Source organism: Tamandua tetradactyla, chromosome 25 (genome assembly GCF_023851605.1).
Source record: "Tamandua tetradactyla isolate mTamTet1 chromosome 25, mTamTet1.pri, whole genome shotgun sequence".
NCBI classification, from domain to species: Eukaryota; Metazoa; Chordata; class Mammalia; order Pilosa; family Myrmecophagidae; genus Tamandua; species Tamandua tetradactyla.
The window spans coordinates 20453293-20473192 of record NC_135351.1 but is presented as its reverse complement, the minus strand read 5'-3'; the positions used below and the strand labels follow the sequence as shown (position 1 = coordinate 20473192).

The window sequence follows — 19900 nt, the reverse complement described above, 5'->3', positions numbered from 1 at the left end:
CCAGCCAGCTTCTCCTGGGGAATTCACTGAAATCTTCCTTGGTGCTCCCAACTTGCAGTCTGCCCTATAGAATTCAGACTTGCCAATCCCCATAGTTGAGCCCACTCCTACAATAAATTTCATAATTACGAACATACATATATGTTCTGTTTCGCTGGAGATCCTTGACTAATACACTGGGTCATATGGTAATTCTATTTCTAACTTTTTGCGGAACTGGCAAACTTGTTTTCCACAGTGGCTGTACCATTTTACTTTTCCACCAGCAATGCACAAGAGTTCCGATTTCTCCACACTATCATCAACCTTGTTATTTTCCTGTTTTTAAATAATAACCATCATAGTGGGTGTGAAGTGATATCTCACCGTGGCTTCAACTGGCATTTCCCTGATGGCTAATGATGTTGAGCAACTTTCCATGGGTTTATTGGCCATCTGTATATCTTCTTTGGAACAATATCTACCAAGTCCTTTGCCCATTGTATTAGGGTTCTCTAGAGAAACAGAACCAACAGGAGATTTCTACAAACATGAGATTTATAAAAGCATCTCACACAACCATGGAGATGCAAGAGTCTAAAATCCGTAGGGGAGGCTGTGGGGCTGACAACTTCAATGAAGTGCCACAGGAGAGGCTTACTGGCTGAAGGAACAGAAAATTCTCTCTTCTCCCTTAAAAGACTTCAACTAACTGCATCAAATCCAACTGACTGGATTATCTCATTTGAGGAAGACTCACTTTTAGTTGATCATAGATGTAGTCAGTCACAGATGCAATCAACTGACTGATGATTTAATAAACCAGCCCTCTGATCTATCAATCAGCCGTGAAATACCCTTGCAGTAACAGGCCAGTGCTAGCCTGACCAAAAAATTGGGCACCACCACCTGGCCAAGGTAACACCTGAACTCAATCATAACACCCATTTTTTAGTTGTTTCTATTTTTGTCATTGAGTTATAGGATGTTCTAGTTTGCTAGCTGCCAGAATGCAATATACCAGAAACAGAATGGCTTTTAAAAGAGGGAATTTAATAAGTTGCTAGTTTACAGTTCTAAGGCCGAGAAAATGTCCCAATTAAAACAAGTCCATAGAAATGTCCAATCAAAGGCATCCATCCAGGGAAAGACACCTTGGTTCAAGACGGCCAGTGAAGTTCAAGGTTTCTCTCTCAATTGAGAAGGCACATGGCAGACACAGTCAGGGCTTCTCTCAGTTGGAAGGGCACATGGCAAACACAGCGTCATCTGCTAGCTTTCTCTTCTGGCTTCCGATTTCATGAAGCTCCCTGGGAGACATTTTCCTTCTTCATCTCCAAAGGTCGCTGGCTCGTGGACTCTCTGCTTCATGGTGCTGCAGCATTCTCTGCTCTCTATAACTCTCCTATTCTCCCAAATGTTTCCTCTTTTATAGGACTCCAGTAAACCAATCAAGACCCACCCAAATGGGCTGAGACATGTCACCTAATCCAGTTTAACAACCACTTTTGACTAAATCATATCATCCAGGGAGATGATCTGATTACAGTTTCAAACATACAGTATTGAATAGGGATTATTCTACCTTTATGAAATGGGATTTTTATTAAAACATGGCTTTTCTAGGGGGCATACTTCCTTTCAAACCAGCACATAGGAGTTCTTTACACATTCTGGATATTAAATCCTTATATATAATTTGCAACTATATTCTCCCATCTATACTATACAGTCTTTTCACTTCTTGATAAGGTTGGTGACATATTTTATTTTGGGTAAATGGATCTATCATGACAAGATAGTAATGCCCAATGGCCCTTTAAGAGAAGTTTTGATTCCAAGTCCAGTTTCTCATTAACCAGATCCTAAATTCTGAATGTGCTGTGAAATTAGAATGCTCAATGAGATGATATTGCTCTAAAAATAAACTTCTCTAAGTAAAAACAATAATCAAGGGAGGCCTAACTAAGTCCAGTGACTTAGCAGAAGATGGACTGTGAATCAAATCACATTTGGTAGCAAGTATGTGGTCAATGCTGACAATATAAATTCTACATTCTTGGGAAGACATGATAACAGAGACCAATCTATCTGTGACCTTTCTGAATTCTGCAAATGGAGTGCCAACAGTACAGTGAGTCATGGCCTAGGCAGAGACAAGGCCAGGGTGACAAGACAGAAGCAAAGACCCAACAGCACAGGTCACTCGTCTCCCTGCCACCTCACTCAGTGCTAGTCTGAGGAGATGCCCAAGAGGTGTGAGTCACAGTAACACTACATCCTCTCCTCAGCCATTATGACAATCGTCATGAAGACACCACTCCAAAGTGGGGTAAAGCCAATGCTCACAACTCAAGATCAGATTCCTCGCCCTGCCACCCACTCAACTCCTCAACCTAGAAAACATCACATGAACTTTCTGGTTTGCAGTTTCCTTCTACGGAAAGAAAGAGACGGGGTGGGGGCGGGTGGGGGTGAGTAGCGGGGCTGAGTACAGTTGGAATGGATGATTTCTAAAGTCCTTCATTCTAAAAAAAAAATCTGACCACAGTTAACAGCTAAGGCAGTAAAAAAAAAAAAAAAAAAAAGAGGAGATTCCCAATGTTAAGCCTGTGTGAAAACATTTCCTTTTTCCTTTGGGGGACCTTTTTCCATCTCTACCCTTTGGGGGACATGAAAGAGGCAAACATTCTTCGGGCTTGAGATTGCCAAGGTATTCTCTGTCTAATTATATTCCAAATAAACATTCAAATAAAGACAATTCGCAGGAAGCCAGAAGTTAATGAGGAGGAACAACGTGTGCTAAAGGAAGAGCAGAAGAGTGAGGGAACCCTACTCAGACTCGGCTGCTTTGCTGAATCATCCTCAAACCCGTGTTTCTGATTATTTTGTTGAGGGTAGGACGCTGTATAGGCCCAGATGATAAAGCACCAAAAATGGCAAATGGTACCATTTGTTAATGGGTACAAACTACCCATAAATATCTTCCAAAATCATGGGGAGAATAAGAAAATTATTGATAAAATAAATAAACACACAGACATTTTGCATTATTTATTCCAGAGATAAGGCTGTCTGTTCCATGTAAAGGTAAAGAGAAAGTGGCAACCTCTAAGTTCCAAGAGGGCAGACTCACAGAGGCCTGAAGGTCCTTCGAAATGAGAGAGACTGACTTCCCTCAACAGCAGGTAAAAAAGGATGGTATTTTTGTCTTTAGTGTTTTGAGTCTCATTTTTTTATGACATGTTTCCTTGGGCTTGTTTCTCATGCGCTGATGATTCGGGTACTTTCCCTGGCACAGGCTCACGAGGCTTTTTATAATGGGGATCATGCTACCCTGTGGCAAGCTCTCGTTTGGAAATCAAATAGCCCCCATGCTTGAATGCTGAGGCAGGAGATGAGTCACTCAGCATGGACTGCGGAGCTGGCCTTTAGGAAAGATGTAGACTGTTCTCGTTTCTGAGCCGTTCACAGACTAGCTCAAGGTCAGACTGCAAAAAGTAGACTCGGCTCTAAAATCCAGATACAAACTACCAGTGCCAGAGGGAGCGATGCCTCTCCCTTTGCCAGTCTTTGAACTCATTACCTAACCAGTGTGGCATAAAAGGAGCAAAACATTTTGTAGACTATTTCAATAAATGACAAACACCTAGAACATCTAGAAGGGTGATGGGGACTAGTCAAAAGGCCCAATAATTATCTCAAAACGTTCATCTTTTATAAAGCCAGGGAACTCAAGGACATCATACTTGCAGTGTGTGTTTTCATCATACTTTTGCTTTATGGGTGTAATACTTCTTAAATGGGTTTTATTGCCTCTTTGTTCAAACTCCAATTGTCCCGTTTTAATCAAACAATTAATAAGAGTTTTCTTATCCACTTTAAAACAAACAGGAAACACATGTTCCAGGCTTCTAGAAGCATTTAAAATGTAACTTCTATACATTTCCAAAAAGGATGTGGGTTAAAAAGAGCTGTATGATTTGTAGTTGTTTCAGTAATTTTCAAATCACTTAGAAACAGACTTGAGATGAGTTCTATATATCATAAATAAAAACAGGGCAGTTTTGTAAAAAAAAAAAAAAAATCCCATTAGTCCATGTAAGGATAAATGATGTACAACCCAGGGCCTGGTATTACTTAAGTACAGTTTCTAGAGGAGTCTTTCCTTTGACAAATGACGACAATATTTACCCTAAACATCTATTATACAATCATGCACTGTTTATCCTTTCTTAAAAGGGGTGCTAGCTGTGTCAATGTTCCTTGGTTGAAGAGTCATTTAAATAAGCCCTTTGGTTTATGTTGCATACAAGGAGGCTTTACAAGATCTAATCTTCTCTAAACCTGTTATGTTATTCGGTTCAGCAGATCTCCCTAATTGTAGCTATTAGTTCCCCTTTTTTGTGGTGTGTTCCATCAATAGACTATTGAGTGTTCAGTAAATTAAGCCCAATCAGCAACCAACACATCGAGCAGACGTTAAATCATAGCTTGGCTGCCCTTATTCTTTATTAGGATCTGTGAAATGGCTTTTAAGCTCAGGGACAGGATTTAATATGATGCACATTTGTGTCATTCTCAGATTTCCATACTGTACTATCAGGTATGCAAGGTTTTCGGGTTTTTTTTTTTTTCCCTAGGCAACAGGTGTGTTCTTGGAACAACATTCAACCCCCACTCCGGCTTATGTGAGAGGCAGCAGCTGCAAGCTTAATGCCAATGGCACATGGTTCCATCAGAGAGGAAAAAATAAGCTACTTGTTCAAAGTGGTAAAGTAATGGGCAGATGGGCTAGAGCGCCTGCACTTTTCTTTGTGTTGCAGAACCAAAGTCTAAACTTTCAGATGACAAGTGTTGTTTTCTCCTTCTTTCTTTTTTCTTTCTCTCTCTACTTGCACCTTCTTTAAAAAAAAAAACAACAACTAATAAACGACACATTTCTTTAAGCCATACATAATCATTATTGAGAATATTCCCTCCTTTGAGGCATACTATTTCAAGTTGATGAGAGAGAAGGAAAAACTTAATTTAAGCTAAGGTACATTTTATTTATAACTCATTTTGTTTCTAAAAAAATTTAAAGGAACTGTTTACTATGCAATTTGAAGAGACTTTCTCAGTATGCAAATCCTACATTTTCTTAACATGTAAAGTTAAATATATTTATTTGTAGACCTCATCATTCTCTAGTGAAGAACTTCTAACTAAATTTTGCAAGAAAGTACTAATAAGAGTTATTATGATGTATTGCGCACGTCAGAAGTATAATGTCCATATTAACAGTACACTGATAATGAGACAGTAATTATTCCAATAGTGTTCAGGAGAATCAATGTTCATTTATCACTCAAGATTGTCTTTTGGTGTATTGGAGATAATATTCTTTTTTATATGTTAGCTTTCAGGTATCATCATGCCTCAGAATATGAGGAGCTCACCCACTATCTTACTGCATATAAGGTTACCTATAAATGAAAATATTGAGAAAAAGAACTAATTAGAGGAGTATATAGCTCTGTGATAAATGTCTTATTACATGTACTTTTCTGGAATTCATATCATAGCTTCCTCTCTCACTGATGGGTATTTCAACAGGGATCTCTAATAACAGTAGAAGCTGCGAAAAGAATCTTGGTTTTCATTAGATGTGGCAAAGGAATACATTGCAAATGGGATGGGGTAAATGCCCATATAATAGTCATGGAGATTCTGATAGAACATGAGTCACCAGATTCCCTAGAAAGTGTTGTGTATTACACCCAATATCTAATTGGGGAAGGAGTAAAGAGAGAATCCCTTTTTACTTTCTTTTCTTTTCCTAACCCTAAACCACAACTTTATTCAAGATTAAGATTTTTCTGTGTGTGCCTCTATAACGAAATTGGTTTTGCCAGGACTGTCTCATTGCTGAGAAATCTACAGGCAGGCAGACAGACTGGGAATTCAATCCTCTGTGAGAAAAGAAGGACAATGAAAAAGAAGAACCAGGTGATAGACTGGTTTTATGCTTTTAATTTGTTTATTTAATTCATTAGATTTTCGCTAAATACACACAAATAGTGACTAGCCTCAAGGATGATGTTAAACATTTCAGAAAATATTAAAAGTTGGCCCAGATATCTTGTAAGGTCTCCTTCAATTCAAAGATTCTGAAATTCTATGATGTTCCTTTCTTTGGGCTACAATCTGCAGAAAGAAGGGTGGCTGCTGATGGACTCAGCTCAGCGAGAGTTATCTTTTAACAGACAAGTAAACTGCTTTCAGTCCTCTGCCCAGTGTCCCCACCTGCTTCCCATCACACCCAGAATAAGACCCCAGGCCCTTACAATGACCAAGGAGGTCTCATGGGACCTGGCCTTGTGCTATCTCCTTCACTCACCATCTCCCTGGCCTTGTGCTCTGCCTAGAACATGTCAAGCTCGTTCCCTCCTCCAGGGGTCTCTTCCTTCCCAGTCTCTTCTGCCTGGAATTCTCTTCCCCAGATCACTGCAAGTCTCAGTGCCTCACCTCTATCGGATTCTTGCTCAACTGTCACCTCCTCAGATAGGCTCCCTATCTCAGACAACTCCCTGCACCTAGCGCTTTCTGTACGATTACCCTGCTTTTTTTTTTTTATGGCACTTAGCACTAACTAAACTATTTTTATGTATCTGTATCTATATCACCTGTTTCCCAGACTAAAATGAAAGTTCCATGAGAACATGGACTTGGCTTCGCTTGTTCATTCCTGAATTTCCAGCTTCTAGAAGAGCGCCCGGCACGTGCCCAGTCAATTGGTGTTGCATGAATGATTAAATGAATGAATGCATAAATGGATGCTTTCGCTACCACCAATCTGGCTAGGGTAGAAAAAAACAAAGAAGGATCTCATTATGCCATGAGAGTGGTCAGTGGCTGGGCTGGTCACTTGAAACACACCATGGAGACCAGGGAAAGGAAGTACTCACGTGAGTCTCCACGTCGCCAGCAAGGATCCTGCTATTTTTCAAAAACTCAGCTACCATGCCGTTCATCAGCTTATCAAAAGCTTGCACGGAGGGTGCCACACCTTTGGAAGAAGAAACTTCCGTTATTCCCTGGTAGGTCAGGGGACAGCTAGTACTGCCTCGCCAGAGGTCATATCGTTCTAGTCGGCAAGTCATTCATTCACTCCATCGATGTTTATTAAACACTTCTCTATGGTTCAGGAAAACACTGCTTTCCTATTTTCCTCTTCCTGAAGTAACCACTCTCATCTACATCATTTCATTTCATTCTCCCCCCAAACTCAGCAGGGCAAGTAGCATCACCACAATTCAGCAGATGGAGGAAATGGAGATGCAAACAGATGAGCTAATATACCTAATAAGAGGCAGATCCCAAAATTGAACCAAAACCAAGGTACTTCCTTACACAACAACCTGCTCAGCAGCTAGGAGGACCTCGCAAACAGTTTACCCAGGACAATTAAAAGGAGCTGCAGGGCAGGGAGGAGGAGAAAGCTAATTTCACACATTTTGCTGCTGCTTCACTTCTCAGGCGGAGGAGAGGTGGTGACTGGTGGTGGTGGCAGCTGGGGGGTGGACATGAAAGTGACTGCTGAGCTCATCCATGCTCGGTTTTAACCTGCCAAATTACTGTAAAAGCTGAAGTGTCAAATGGCCTAACCTGGTGAGCTCCAACTGGCTGCTCTGCCTTTTTCCCCTGCCTTTTAATTAGGGGAAAGAATCTAAGTCCCTGACTCTATGTGCATAATATTGAGAAACATAATACTGAGACACTCAGCCTTATAGGCTATGAAAATCCAAATCAGAATGCAGGGTCCCCTTTCTCATGTCGAATGGAAATATCCGTGCTCAAGACTCCCTCCTTTTCCCTTTTTCCCCGTTTGCCATTTCCACAGGCCCAAAGGGTGATGGAAACAGTTCTCTACAGGTCTCTGCACCTACAATCTAACTCCCAGGAAGGCTAACAGGGCCAAGTTATATTAAACTTCAAAACGCAGTAAGTACCAACTTGTAGAGCATAAAAGGACACAAGCCCAGAGATTCCTTATGGATCTATGTGGAGACAGATAAACCTGTTTGCTGCTATGGAAAGGACCGGGAAACCTGTGCTGAGAATTTTAAGTGGGAGAAAGTTTTAAAAATATTATAGAGGACTCGACAAAGTGGAAGGTACAGTGATAAAAGGGAGTATTTTCCAATTTCCTTTCATAGCTCAGCTCTGCTCACACCTCCTCCAGGCAGCTTTTACTGACCTGCCTTTCTCTCCAGGCTGCATCCTTTGATCATCCCTTAATTAAGGCAATTCGCAGCACAGAAAAAGTAATGCTTTGAGACCAAAAGATTCCTAAGGATTAAGACTGTGAATAATTCATCTTAGATTTCCCTGTACCTAGCATAGTTCTTGTCACTTGGCAGGCACAAAAAAAAAAAAAACAACAGTTCTTTAACTGTTGACCTGAACTTACCTGCTTGTCAGAAAAAAGAAGAAAAAAAACACATCATAGCATTAGCATCGTAACAGGGCAGAGCTTTGATCTGTGTAGATTATATATTCGTAATGACTGCATTCCTTCTACAAGTTTCTTTTCAAATAATTTTTTTAACTCTACTCATATCATCAAAAGAATAATATTTAGTTGAAGGTGCTAGGTTGTCCTGGAAGATTTGTTAAACATAGAATTTAGAAAATTACCAAAACTTAAACTAAGAATAAATAGAAGCTATGTTGTTTAGGATTAGTAAAACATCTGAAGGGTGAATATCACTCAGACATTTTACTAATTACCCTACTTCATTTCTAGTAAGATAATAAAATTGTTAGAGATGCTGTTTTAAAAGATCTTATTTTAGTAACTGGCTTGGAATGATTTGTCATATTAGAAAAAATTTGTATAAATACAGGTAATGTAATTGCATACCCTCTAGTTTTGTTTAGCCTCTTCATTTTTCCACCAATTTCTTTTTTTTTTTAATAAAGAAGAAAACATAAAGTTAAGTCTAATTCCTCTTTGAATAAGTGAGGTCCAAATTAATGAGGGTTTTCTTAAATTAACCACACTACAGAATTTTCTGGGACTTGAAGTTTAACTTAATTATGTGTTCACAATCTGCATTTGGGGTTAGGAATTTAAGGAAATGTCTTTTGATCACCTGAAGCAGGGCATAACAGAACAAAGTTACTGAAGCTAACATGAAATTATTTTCTTACAAATAAGGTTTATTGAATCTCATATACCAAGTATATGATTAATCATAGATGCGTCTCAGTTGACGCAGAAAAACTTACAGGCCCCTGGCAAACTTTCCTTAAACAACATTTCCTTTCAATCCATTCAAAGCGTTTTAATTTTCATTATGTTTAGGCAAAAGCAAACAAACAAAAAAACCCAACCTGTGCATTTGTGCTCAGGCAGTACTTTTTGTCTCGGACATGTAATGCAAGGCCCAGTTCCAAGTCAGACTGAAACTCTAGAAGCACCAATGTCGTTCTTGCCTGGTAAAAGCTTTTTTTGAAAGGCCCTTCTTCCCCGAGGCTTTTCTCAGCCCCGAGAAGGCTGACAGGACTCAAAATGGGTCAGATAAGGAGAAAATGCATGGGTGACAAGAATAGAGTTGCCGGAGTAAATATAGAACGTCCAGTTAAATTTAAATTTCAGAGAAGCAATGTTTTAGTATGTTCCAGATATTATGTCCCATGCAGTACTGGGGGCAGACTTATAGCAAAAAATAAATTATTTTGTTGTTTATCTGAAATTCAAATTTCACCAGGTGTCCTCTATTTTGCTAACTCTACAATTCCAGATGAGAAGGAATTGGAAAAATTATTATAAATAACTTAGAGAGTTTGCCATATATGGTAATCCTTTGAAGAAAGTGGGTGACTTTTGATTTTTGGTCATAGAATTTTACAAGCATACTTGGTTGGGAACTGGCAAAGGTAAGACAATGTGATATGACCGTGTTCCATCAAAGCCATACTTGGCTTCGCATCAGAGTAGCTTCCTTTAAAACCACAGTTCTGAAAGTTAATGACTTGTTCTCATTAAAATTAAAATCTACAGAATAATTCTTTCCAATTTACATTCTAATCGAGAACATGAGTTTCTTTCTGATAATTACCTAAATAATATACTTCGCCATTGAGTGTGGAACAGCAGTATATACACTAAAATGAAAAAAAAACCTTTTTTTTTGGCTCATGGGTTATCCTCTTAATAGGCGTAGCTATTGGTAATTTTCGTAGGTCACGGGTTGAGACATTTCTTCCTTTCACTTTTTCAGGAATTACTTGCATCTGGTTAACGCCATTGGTCACATATAAAGCAAGGGATAGGGAAGTTGAAGAAAGAAGACAGAGATAATCCTTATTCTGAAACTAAAAGAGAAGGACAAAATGAAGTAGGCAGTCGTGACAAGAGTTTGGGGCCCTACCTCTGCTGACACTGTTAAGTTCCCCACAGTTCCCAGGGGGTCTGTGTGACTCTGCAGACAGCAACTCCAACCGGATGACAGCTTGCTCCAGCCTTTCTATCAGTCCCTGCATCTCTGCCATTCTAGAAAAACAACAGGCACAAGAGTAGGCTTAGGAAGGGGACACCATTTCCCTCAACAACTGCAAGAAGAAAAACAAAAATTATTCAGAATTGCTTTCATTACCTAAAGAGTATTTCTATCCACCATGCAAATACGTGAAATTTGGAACATAAAACGTGGAACAGAGACAGCAGCAAATTACACTGCGCCTATCTTCTATTCAATCCAATGATTTTTTACAAATCCAACAGGTACACACAAATATTCACTCTCTTTTTGCTATTATAGAGTGCCTACTCTGATGCTTCCCAGTTAATATGATATAATCTATGCACAACCCTGACTTAAAAGCCAAAGAATGTGTAGCCCACAATTAATATTGCCAACTCATATCAGGAAATGCTGGGAGCATATTTTTGCTATTTCCAGTCATTTTTTTCTGTTAAAGTATAATTCTCCAGGGAACATGAGACCCACTGATAATTCTTGTTTACTCAATTATGTTAAATCAAATGGCCCAGCACAAGAGAGCTGTGAGTTTATGAAACTGTGCATCATGTAGCTGAGCTGTTTTCTACTTTGTACTAGTTTATTTCAGTGTCCCTGTTGCTGAATCATTTCAAATTATAATTATTTTGAACAGTGGGGATTTTAATTTAAAATATTAAAAGGGTCATTTTCCTTTTGCACTGCTGCTGGTTATTTCTAGACGGAATTGCGTTTAAGGTGGGGTGAGTTTTTTTTGAGACACGGGTCTCCCAGCACTCTTGGCTGAGATAAACTGGTTTGAGGTCAACCAGGGGATTGAGGATAAAAGGGTTATACCATAAAAGGGGCTGAGTAGCCAACCTTCCTGCTTCCAAACAGATCTTAAATACCTGTACTGAGTGTGGACAGGGTAAAGTACCTTGAAATTATTGGCCCGAGTCATTTACATGCCATTAAGACAACCACTAAAGAAGTAGTTAATATACACCTAACACTGCCTGACACCAACCAAAAACTGCTCTTGGCAAAATCAGGCTGTTGCCCAAAGAGACTGAAATAGCCTCGTTAAACCAATGCCTGTAGTTCTTTTCTCATGAGCTTTTCAAGCATCTTTCTGAGCAATATGGCATGCTTTTGAATCAGAGACACTGCTGCCCCAGAGGCTGGGTAAGTTTTATTGCTGTAAGAGGGGCAAATATTTTCTATTTCTACTGGCAACCAGGTCGTGCATTTCTCTATTGTATTTTGTATTCCCCATTAGATTTTTTGCTTAAATATAATGACAACTTGCCGCTACCATTTTTTTTTTAAAGCAAGGTTATACTTTTAAAACAAATGCACAGCTCTGTAATTCCGTGTGCAAATGTCAGACGATAATCAGATATGGATGGCAGGGCACACTTGGCTATTTTGGAAAGTCATCTTCTCCGAAAATGCCGGCAGCCACTCTTTCAAAATATGGGGCAGTGTTTTCTGCACAGCTGAACCGGAACCTAATCCCAAGAGGGTTCAAAATTAGAAGTTTCTCATCTATTCTTTTCCTCTTAACGTCAGAGCTTTTGCTTCCATCGCAATAGGAAAAAAACAGGGAGGAAAACATTTCATTGAATCCTTTTCGCAATCTTCTTGCAAGGGAACTGGGTATCCTGTGGGTGGGTGAAGGCCATTTGAGAAATGAAAGTCCCTCAAATCTTTTAATAGTTGCCCATCTGTTCACAGTTATCTATGTTTCCTGCTACTCAACTTGCCAAATGTTACCGCCACACACCTAACTCATGATAGAAAAAAAATGTGTTTGCTTTTTTAGCAAGCTCCCTGTCCCCTTCCCCCCAACAGAAAAGCAAAGGCCACCTCCAGCAGCTCACAGGGCAAGCTGTTTCAGGAAGGCCTGTGACATTTCACACTTAGGACTGCTGTCCCTGACTGCGGCTTAATCAGCCTCCCTGACAAGACCCAAACTCACACCATCTAGCTTGGCTCCTTACGGTGAAAGACAACAGGAGTTAGCCTATAAACTGCAGAGCTGGGCAGATTGGTATGGAATGCAACCCCCTAAAAGCAACTCAAATGTCACCGCACTGCAAAGCCACATGAACAAGACAGAAGTCTTGCCACAGCTTTTCTGGAGGTCAAAAGAGAGCTCCTGTACGGAAGCTGGAAAGGTGCCTCCGGGTTTAAAGTTTTAGAGCAGTTTCTAAGAGAAACTCAAGAACAAATAAAAGAAAGAAAATACCCAAGATTCCAAAAATATACATGTTAGCATTCCCAGGGAGCCTCAAAGCCTCCAAGATGGCCATGCAGTCTCTCCCCAAAATACACACACTTACACACGCACGCGCGCGCGCACACACACACACGCACGCACATTTCTCCCCACATATGCCCCCAGCTGCTATCCCAGCTCTCAAGAATGAGGAAAGAACATAGCTGCAGATTCTCCAAATTGTTCCCAGGCTGTCTATTAGCCTTGGCGTTTCGCGAAGCGGATTTAGCCAAGTTTTGATGAGAAGGTAGAGCCAAAAATGACGAGTTGGGTTGGGGAAATAGATACAGACAGCAACGTCAGGGTGAGGAGCGAGGCAGGGCCAGGCAGACAGATGAGTTTAGATCAGGAAGTCAGCAAAGTAGGGTGATGTCACAAGATGGCACACTCCAAGTATCAGGTGAGGAGCAAAGAGAAGCCAGGGACATATTCCCAGAAATCAAGAGTCTGGCTAAGACATGGCAGCTGAAACTTGGCCCTTCAGGTTTTGTATCATCTGTTCAAGCAGAAACCAACCCCAAGCTGAGGTCACCTACATCCCACGGCTGATAAAAGATAAACATACACATTTGACCCGAGTGTGAAGGGTATGTGGAGAGAAAAAGGGGAGGGACATAGTATTTCCACAACGTCCTCTTTTTAATGCTTTGTGTTAAAAAAGTATACTTGAGATTTACCTTGATTTCTTGTTCTGCATTAATTTTTTTAATAATTTTTATTGTGCAACATAACATATATACAAAAAAGTGATCATTTCAAAGTACATCTTAACAAGCAGTTTTGGAACAAATTTCAAAGTATGGTATGGGTTACCATTCCACCATTTCGGGTGTTTCCTTCTAGCTGCTCTAAGACACTGGAGACTAAAAAGAAATATTATTTTAGTGATATCTGTTAAATTCTACCTTCTCTGATACAACTCTTCCTTTACCTTTGATCATTCTTCTATCTTTAGAGATATTTGGGCAATGACCATTTTAACTTCATGTTGAAAAGGAGTGTCGATATTATGGGGTAGAGGAATGCAACCGATTGACACTCTTGGAGAGACAGGTGCCTCTGGGCTTCAGGGTTTATCTGGCCTAGGAACCATCTGGAGGTTTTAGGTTTCTGAAAAATAAACTTAGTGAGTAAAATTCTTTTTATAGAATCGGTTATTCTTTATGGTTTACAGGAATACTCAGTTGGGGCTTGGCAAGCCATAAGCAATAATGTTTTGAGTATTTTTCTTTTTGAGCTTTGTTACAATGGGAAGAGTATATAGTTAGATTCAGCTGTCAACTTGGCCAGGTGAAGGCACCTAGTTCTGTTGCTGCGGACACAAGCCAATGGTACGCGAACCTCATCTGTTGCTAATTACATCTGCGGTCGGCTAGGAGGCGTGCCTGCTGCAATGAATGATGTTTGATTTAATTGGCTGGTGCTTAAATGAGAGAGCTCAACATAGCACAGCCCAAGCAGCTCAGCATACCTCATCTCAGCACTCGCAGCTCAGCCCAGGCCTTTGGAGATGCAGAAAGAAATCACCCCCGGGAACGTTGTTGGAACCCAGAGGCCTGGAGAGAAGGCCAGCAGAGACCATCCTGTGCCTTCCCACGTAAGAAAGAACCTCAGTTAAAAGTTAGCTCCCTTTCCTCGGAAGAACAAACGAAATAAATCCCCTTTTATTAAAAGCCAATCTGTCTCTGGTGCGTTATTCCAGCAGCTAGCAAACTAGAACAGGAAGTATAACCCATCTTTGTTTGTCTTTTTAAATTTTGCTTGTTTTTCCTTTTTTTAAAATTTAATTTTTATTTTTGTCAAAGTTAAAAGACACAGAACTTAAAGAGTCAACAGTTCTATGAAGCTTATTACAAAATCCCAACAATTTGGACGTGAGTATACCCTTCCATTCCTTGTCTCAAAAGGTTACCATTTTAAGTTATTTTAGCTGGTTCTCTTGGTAATTACCTCCTTATATCTACATAACATGTTTATAACTCTGTGTCTTGCCTATTTTTCCTCAGTTTTAGGCATCATCCAATTGAGTTGCTACTTAAAAAGTGAAGGTTTACTTTTTTATCACCCCATTCCCACCACCACATACCTGCAAATTTCCAACTCCAACTTCCCAACAACTCCCCCATCCTCCCAAGAGTGTTATACCATAACTTTCCTTTTTTTTTAACAATATTCAGCATAAACACAATTATGACTATTTGGCGCTATGAGATATAATAAGATTATTTTCCATGTTTTTGTACAACCTGTTTTCATGGAGCCAACGATTCTCAATTTTTTTCAATCGCTCAGTTTTCTACATACTTAAAAATTACTCCTCTCCAAACTCTTCCACGGTTGCATACAACGCCTTTCAGTCAAACCGAACACACCTGGAATTCTGTTAATTCTTTCTTTTCAGAGGCACCTCTTGTGGAGAATTATGCCCATCCTGTATGCCGGCTCCATAGTCCTCCTGCACACCTGTCAGCTGGGATCTCCCTCCACCTTCATTTTAAGGATTTTGTCCCCCTCCCTCTTATATTGAATCCTCTTTCTCACTGTACTTCCTTAACTGGGAAGAGCCCTGTGTTCTTCCCAAACAAAGAAGTTAGCATTCTAAATATTTAAACAATTCGAACTCTCTCACACTAATTGCAAACATCTACAAATATTTTATATACTGCAGTAAAAATACAGCCAACTGGTATTTTCTCATTCACAGTCCCAGAATAATGTATTCTGGAATCAAGAAAGGATTTTCCTAGGGGGAAAGATGACTGCCATGGTTTAAAAATAACTACGGAGGCAAAATAAGATTTTTGTCTCATTGGTCATCTCCAAGCACAGATATTTAGTCCATAACACCACCCAATTTTACAACATTGGTCTCAGGTCCAATGTCATGTCCACAATACAATGGCTGTGCTTAAAATAGCTAAGTGAGGCAGTATTTCTAGTCTTCATAGTTTCCAGAAAAGGAGAGATCCATGTGCTCTTAAGCTTTGTATAAGATCTCACAATGTTTGTCTCGTCCATCTTAAACAGTGCAAAGAGGACCTGGTTTTGGAGCCAGTCCTGGATTTCTGCTCTGGTTCTCATTCGTTAGGGTTCTCTGGGCAAGGAGCTTGGTTTTGCTTCACTTCAGTTAGCAGCTACCTGTATGTAGCTTGGCTGTGACACTCAAAATGCATTTAAAGTCCGGCCCGTGGTCAACGATAAGCGTGGTATCTACTATTAAGAAGACATCGCATCTCATTTTGTTCTCAGTAGGAATAAGTGTATCGACAAACCACTATATCAAATCTTAGTATGCCTGAAATGCTAGGCGATTATCCGGAAGAGCTGGTCAATGGAAATGACTAGATAAACTTCAGGTCAGCAGACCCTTATTTTTACCTCAATGTTTTGTTTTCCTCCATCCATGTACTTATTCCACTGATATTTCAAAAATATGATATTTTCAAGTCAATGGGTAAGGGTTAGGTATAAAATGGAAATTTGGGTAGGTGATGAGTTTTTTTAATCACATGATTTCCCCCTAAACATCTTTATAATGACTCTTCTGCTTTTTAACTAGTCCTCTGCAAAGGACAAAAGTACAACCTCTGTGGAAACATTTTTGGAAAAGCACATCCCTTTATCACTCCCATTTTCTTTACCCAAAGCATGCAACGCTGAGAGTGGTCTGAGAAATCAGAGTCAGGGTTTTCTAAGGCCTTACGTAACTTAGTTTTCTAACCAGCTATAAAAGCAGCTTTCATAGCTGCTTTGCAAACTGAACAGAGTAAATGGTGATAAGCCCAGAATTACAGACCATTTGTAGCACATATTTACCATCTGTAAGACATACTGCTCAATAAATAAATAAATAAAATTTACTGAATTAAAATCCTGCCTTGTGTTAAAACTTTTTTTAGCACATGTATACCTTACCTCCCAGAGAGGCTGGTAGCAAGCTTTTCACAGGCCAAGACCATATCTTACCCTGCTTTGTATCTCCCACTGAGTCCAGCATGGTGCCATGTACACAGAGCATTCTATAAATATTTTTTGATTGACTAATTAATTAGCTACCTACCACTCACTGCTTTTCCCTTGCCTACTCACTCACTGGCACATTCCCAGATCAAGCTGATAGCTCAGTTCTCTTAGGAGAAATTTCCATTTAAAAGAAGACATCAGGTTAGTTTCTCTCACTTAAAACCACAGTGGCCTACCTCCCATGATTTAAAAGCGCACAGCTGTCTGCCTCTAAACTGAAACTTCAGGCCTTCCACTGCTCCCTTTTCTTTAGGATTTCAAATTTTCTAAAACTCCACATTGATCAGAGGATCTTGTCAGAAGTCTTTCAATATTCCTCAGCAAGCTCCTAAAACAAAGGAGAATGCTACTTCGGCAACATTTCTAAGTTAATAAAAGGGCATTTCAATTTTCAGAGTTCTTTCCCTAGGCCAAAGGTGCAGAAATAATTGCGGTGAGAGTTTCTCTTCTGAATCTGTAAGAGAGACCCAGAGCCAAAGAACTCTAAAGATTGTAAGCCCAAGATTCAATAGGGAATAGGCCTGGAGTGGCAGTTAGGAAATTGAAGATGGTTCAAACTTTTTCTCAAGGTGAGACTGGGCAACAGGCTTATTTGTGAGCTCTCTGCAAAAATAAAGTGATAATGTACTAATTTCTCTGTAAGGTGAACAGAAATTCAAAAATCTTTGTTAAGCAAATGACCATGACTACTGAATTATTATACTGATATTTCTTTTAGTCTCCAGTATCTTACAGCAGCTAGAAATAAAAACCTAAAACTGTAGAATTGTAACCCATACCAAAATCTAAACTCTGTTCTGCAACTAATTGTTGCGATGCGCATTGAAATTTATTGCTTTTTTGTATACATGTTATTTTTCACAAAAAAGGGGGGAAAAAGCCGATTGTGATGATAAAAAAAAAACTCTATCAAAGGGGGGAAAAATTTGTTAAGCTACCAGTAAACCAGTGTGTGTTAGATTGTTAAATTCTCTTTACCATGCCTATATCAATTACTTTCTTTCCTTTCCTAGAAAACTAACAATCACCAGGGGGAATAGTCTTGTGATTCACCATTTGTAACTGGAGAAATGGTATTTTGGGGGGTTGAATTGTGTCCCTCACAAAAGACATATGCAGGTCCCAGCCCCTGACCTTGTGGATGTGAGCGCCTTTTTTAAATAGGAGATTTGAAGATAGTATTGTTACAGCGTGCCACAACTGATAAGGACGGGCCTCAACTGAAGAAGGCTGAAATTCCTATAAGCAAAGGAAACTGGACACAGAAGGAGAAGCCATGGAAGCAGAAGCCATGGGGAGCAGCCAGCGGAAGTCAATGCAATCCAGAAGAGAAAGGAGAAAACCAAAGAACCCCAAAGATTGCCAACCAGCCAGATGATATCACCCAGGAAGAAGCAAGCCTTCTGGCCTCTGAAACCGTAAACCAATAATTCCCCTTGTTTAAGACTTCCCAACGTATGATGTTTTGCTTTAGCAGCCATGATATAATATTTATTCATTCATTCATTGACTGGCTCATTGAAAGGTTTGTTCATTTGATTCATTCAGTCATTCAGTACCCACTACCAGCAAAGCACAATGCTCAGAACCAGAAAATCAGGGGTGACTAAAATACATCTCCTGCCCAGCCATCGTGGGAGGAGGTTGGAAGTAGATCCGGCTCAGTCAAGCCAGGGAGTCATTTCACCAGGAGATAGATTCATGTTGCCAAGGAGCCCGCCTTCATATCTTTTGCTTGCTCTCCTGGAGTTTATTTCTGGAGCCGGCTTCTCACCAAATAGCAAACAAAAGCCACCATTTTCTTTTATCTGCAAAGAACTTTCAAGAGTCTCTGATCTTTGAGATGAAGCAATCGGTAAGTTACACAAGGAAAGCAAAACTTTAAAATTTTCACAAAACTGGAAGAATTATATATGACATCTGTTTAGCCAATGAATCTTCTACAACCACTAATAACTTTCCACAATAGAGAAGAGAAGCAAATTCCTCAACTTAACTTTCAAAAGGATCCCACCCCAGCTGGCTTTTAAAATCTGTTCTCTAACTACAACTCACCAAGCCCCAGAGATCCAATCACAAGGATGACTCAACATTTTCCAAACTTGCCCCATCCCATCCCTCTTCTACGCTTTGGTCTTGTCTCAGCTGCCTCGAGGGTCCTTCCCACCACCACTGCAAAGCACTCTTCAACTCTCCAAAAGGTCTTCCAGCATCTCACAGATCAGCGCATGCTCTCTTGCGGTACTTATTTCCTAACATCTCTGAGAAATCTAGAGTAGAAAATCACAGAGTGAAATAAATAACCACTTATACAAATTAACTTGCCATCCCATTTGCCTCTCCACTTTGCTGGATCTCTCCTCAGAACCATCCCTGATCAGTCTTCTGGTATAAATATTTCTCCTCTCATGTGAAATCTCTGAAAGTAGGAGCCCAAGTCTTATCACTTGGTGTAGTGGAAAAAGCATTTTGGGGGCAAGAACCTTAATTTGAGACCCAGCCCCTGTGATTCATGGCAGAGTTCTTAAATTGAGTCTCAGTTTTCTCATTTCCAATACACTAATTCGTTTCTTATGCTTAATTCATTCATATAAGAAAACCGTATGTGAACATGTTTTAAGCTGCATTCTGTGGCTACTGAGGTTACACACGTGGATGAGCACAGGCTGTCCTCAAAGCACCATGAGCAGTGGTGTAGTCTGGCCGTTAAGAAAGATCAGCTCTCTGGAGTACAGTGCAGGGAACGGGGCTACTACAGCAGAGAAGAGCCCACTGGGAACTGAGCCGATGGGGAATGTCCAAGCATATCTTGAAGGCTAGCTATATATGCTGAACTTGGGGTGGTAGGGCTGGGTGAAGACGAAGCCATAAAATCATAGACTTCAAATGCTCAAAGGGACCAGGACAAACCCTTATTCCATTATTCCACTTGCCTAAACTTAAAGTGGGAACTAACTCCCTTAACTAAATTTGTAGCAAAGATCCTTCACCGAAAAAGAGCTCTCCCTCTCTCCAATTTCAACTATTGTTGGGAAAGAGCATCAATTCCTGAATCTCCATGCTGTCCTTTGCTCTTGTTTAGACAAGGAGGAGGTAGAGATTGAACAGCTGCTCACATCACGTC

General features: G+C 40.1%; 1 protein-coding gene across 1 annotated transcript in view; it reads right to left on the bottom strand.

Annotated features, from left to right (window-relative positions):
* Positions 1–19900, bottom strand: part of CAP2 (cyclase associated actin cytoskeleton regulatory protein 2) — a 196252-nt gene that overhangs the window by 167170 nt on the left and 9182 nt on the right. Inside the window, 2 exon segments of the mRNA XM_077143418.1 lie at positions 6930–7030; positions 10401–10522. Of these exon segments, the coding sequence (XP_076999533.1) occupies positions 6930–7030; positions 10401–10521 (222 nt within the window). The 5' untranslated portion in view covers position 10522.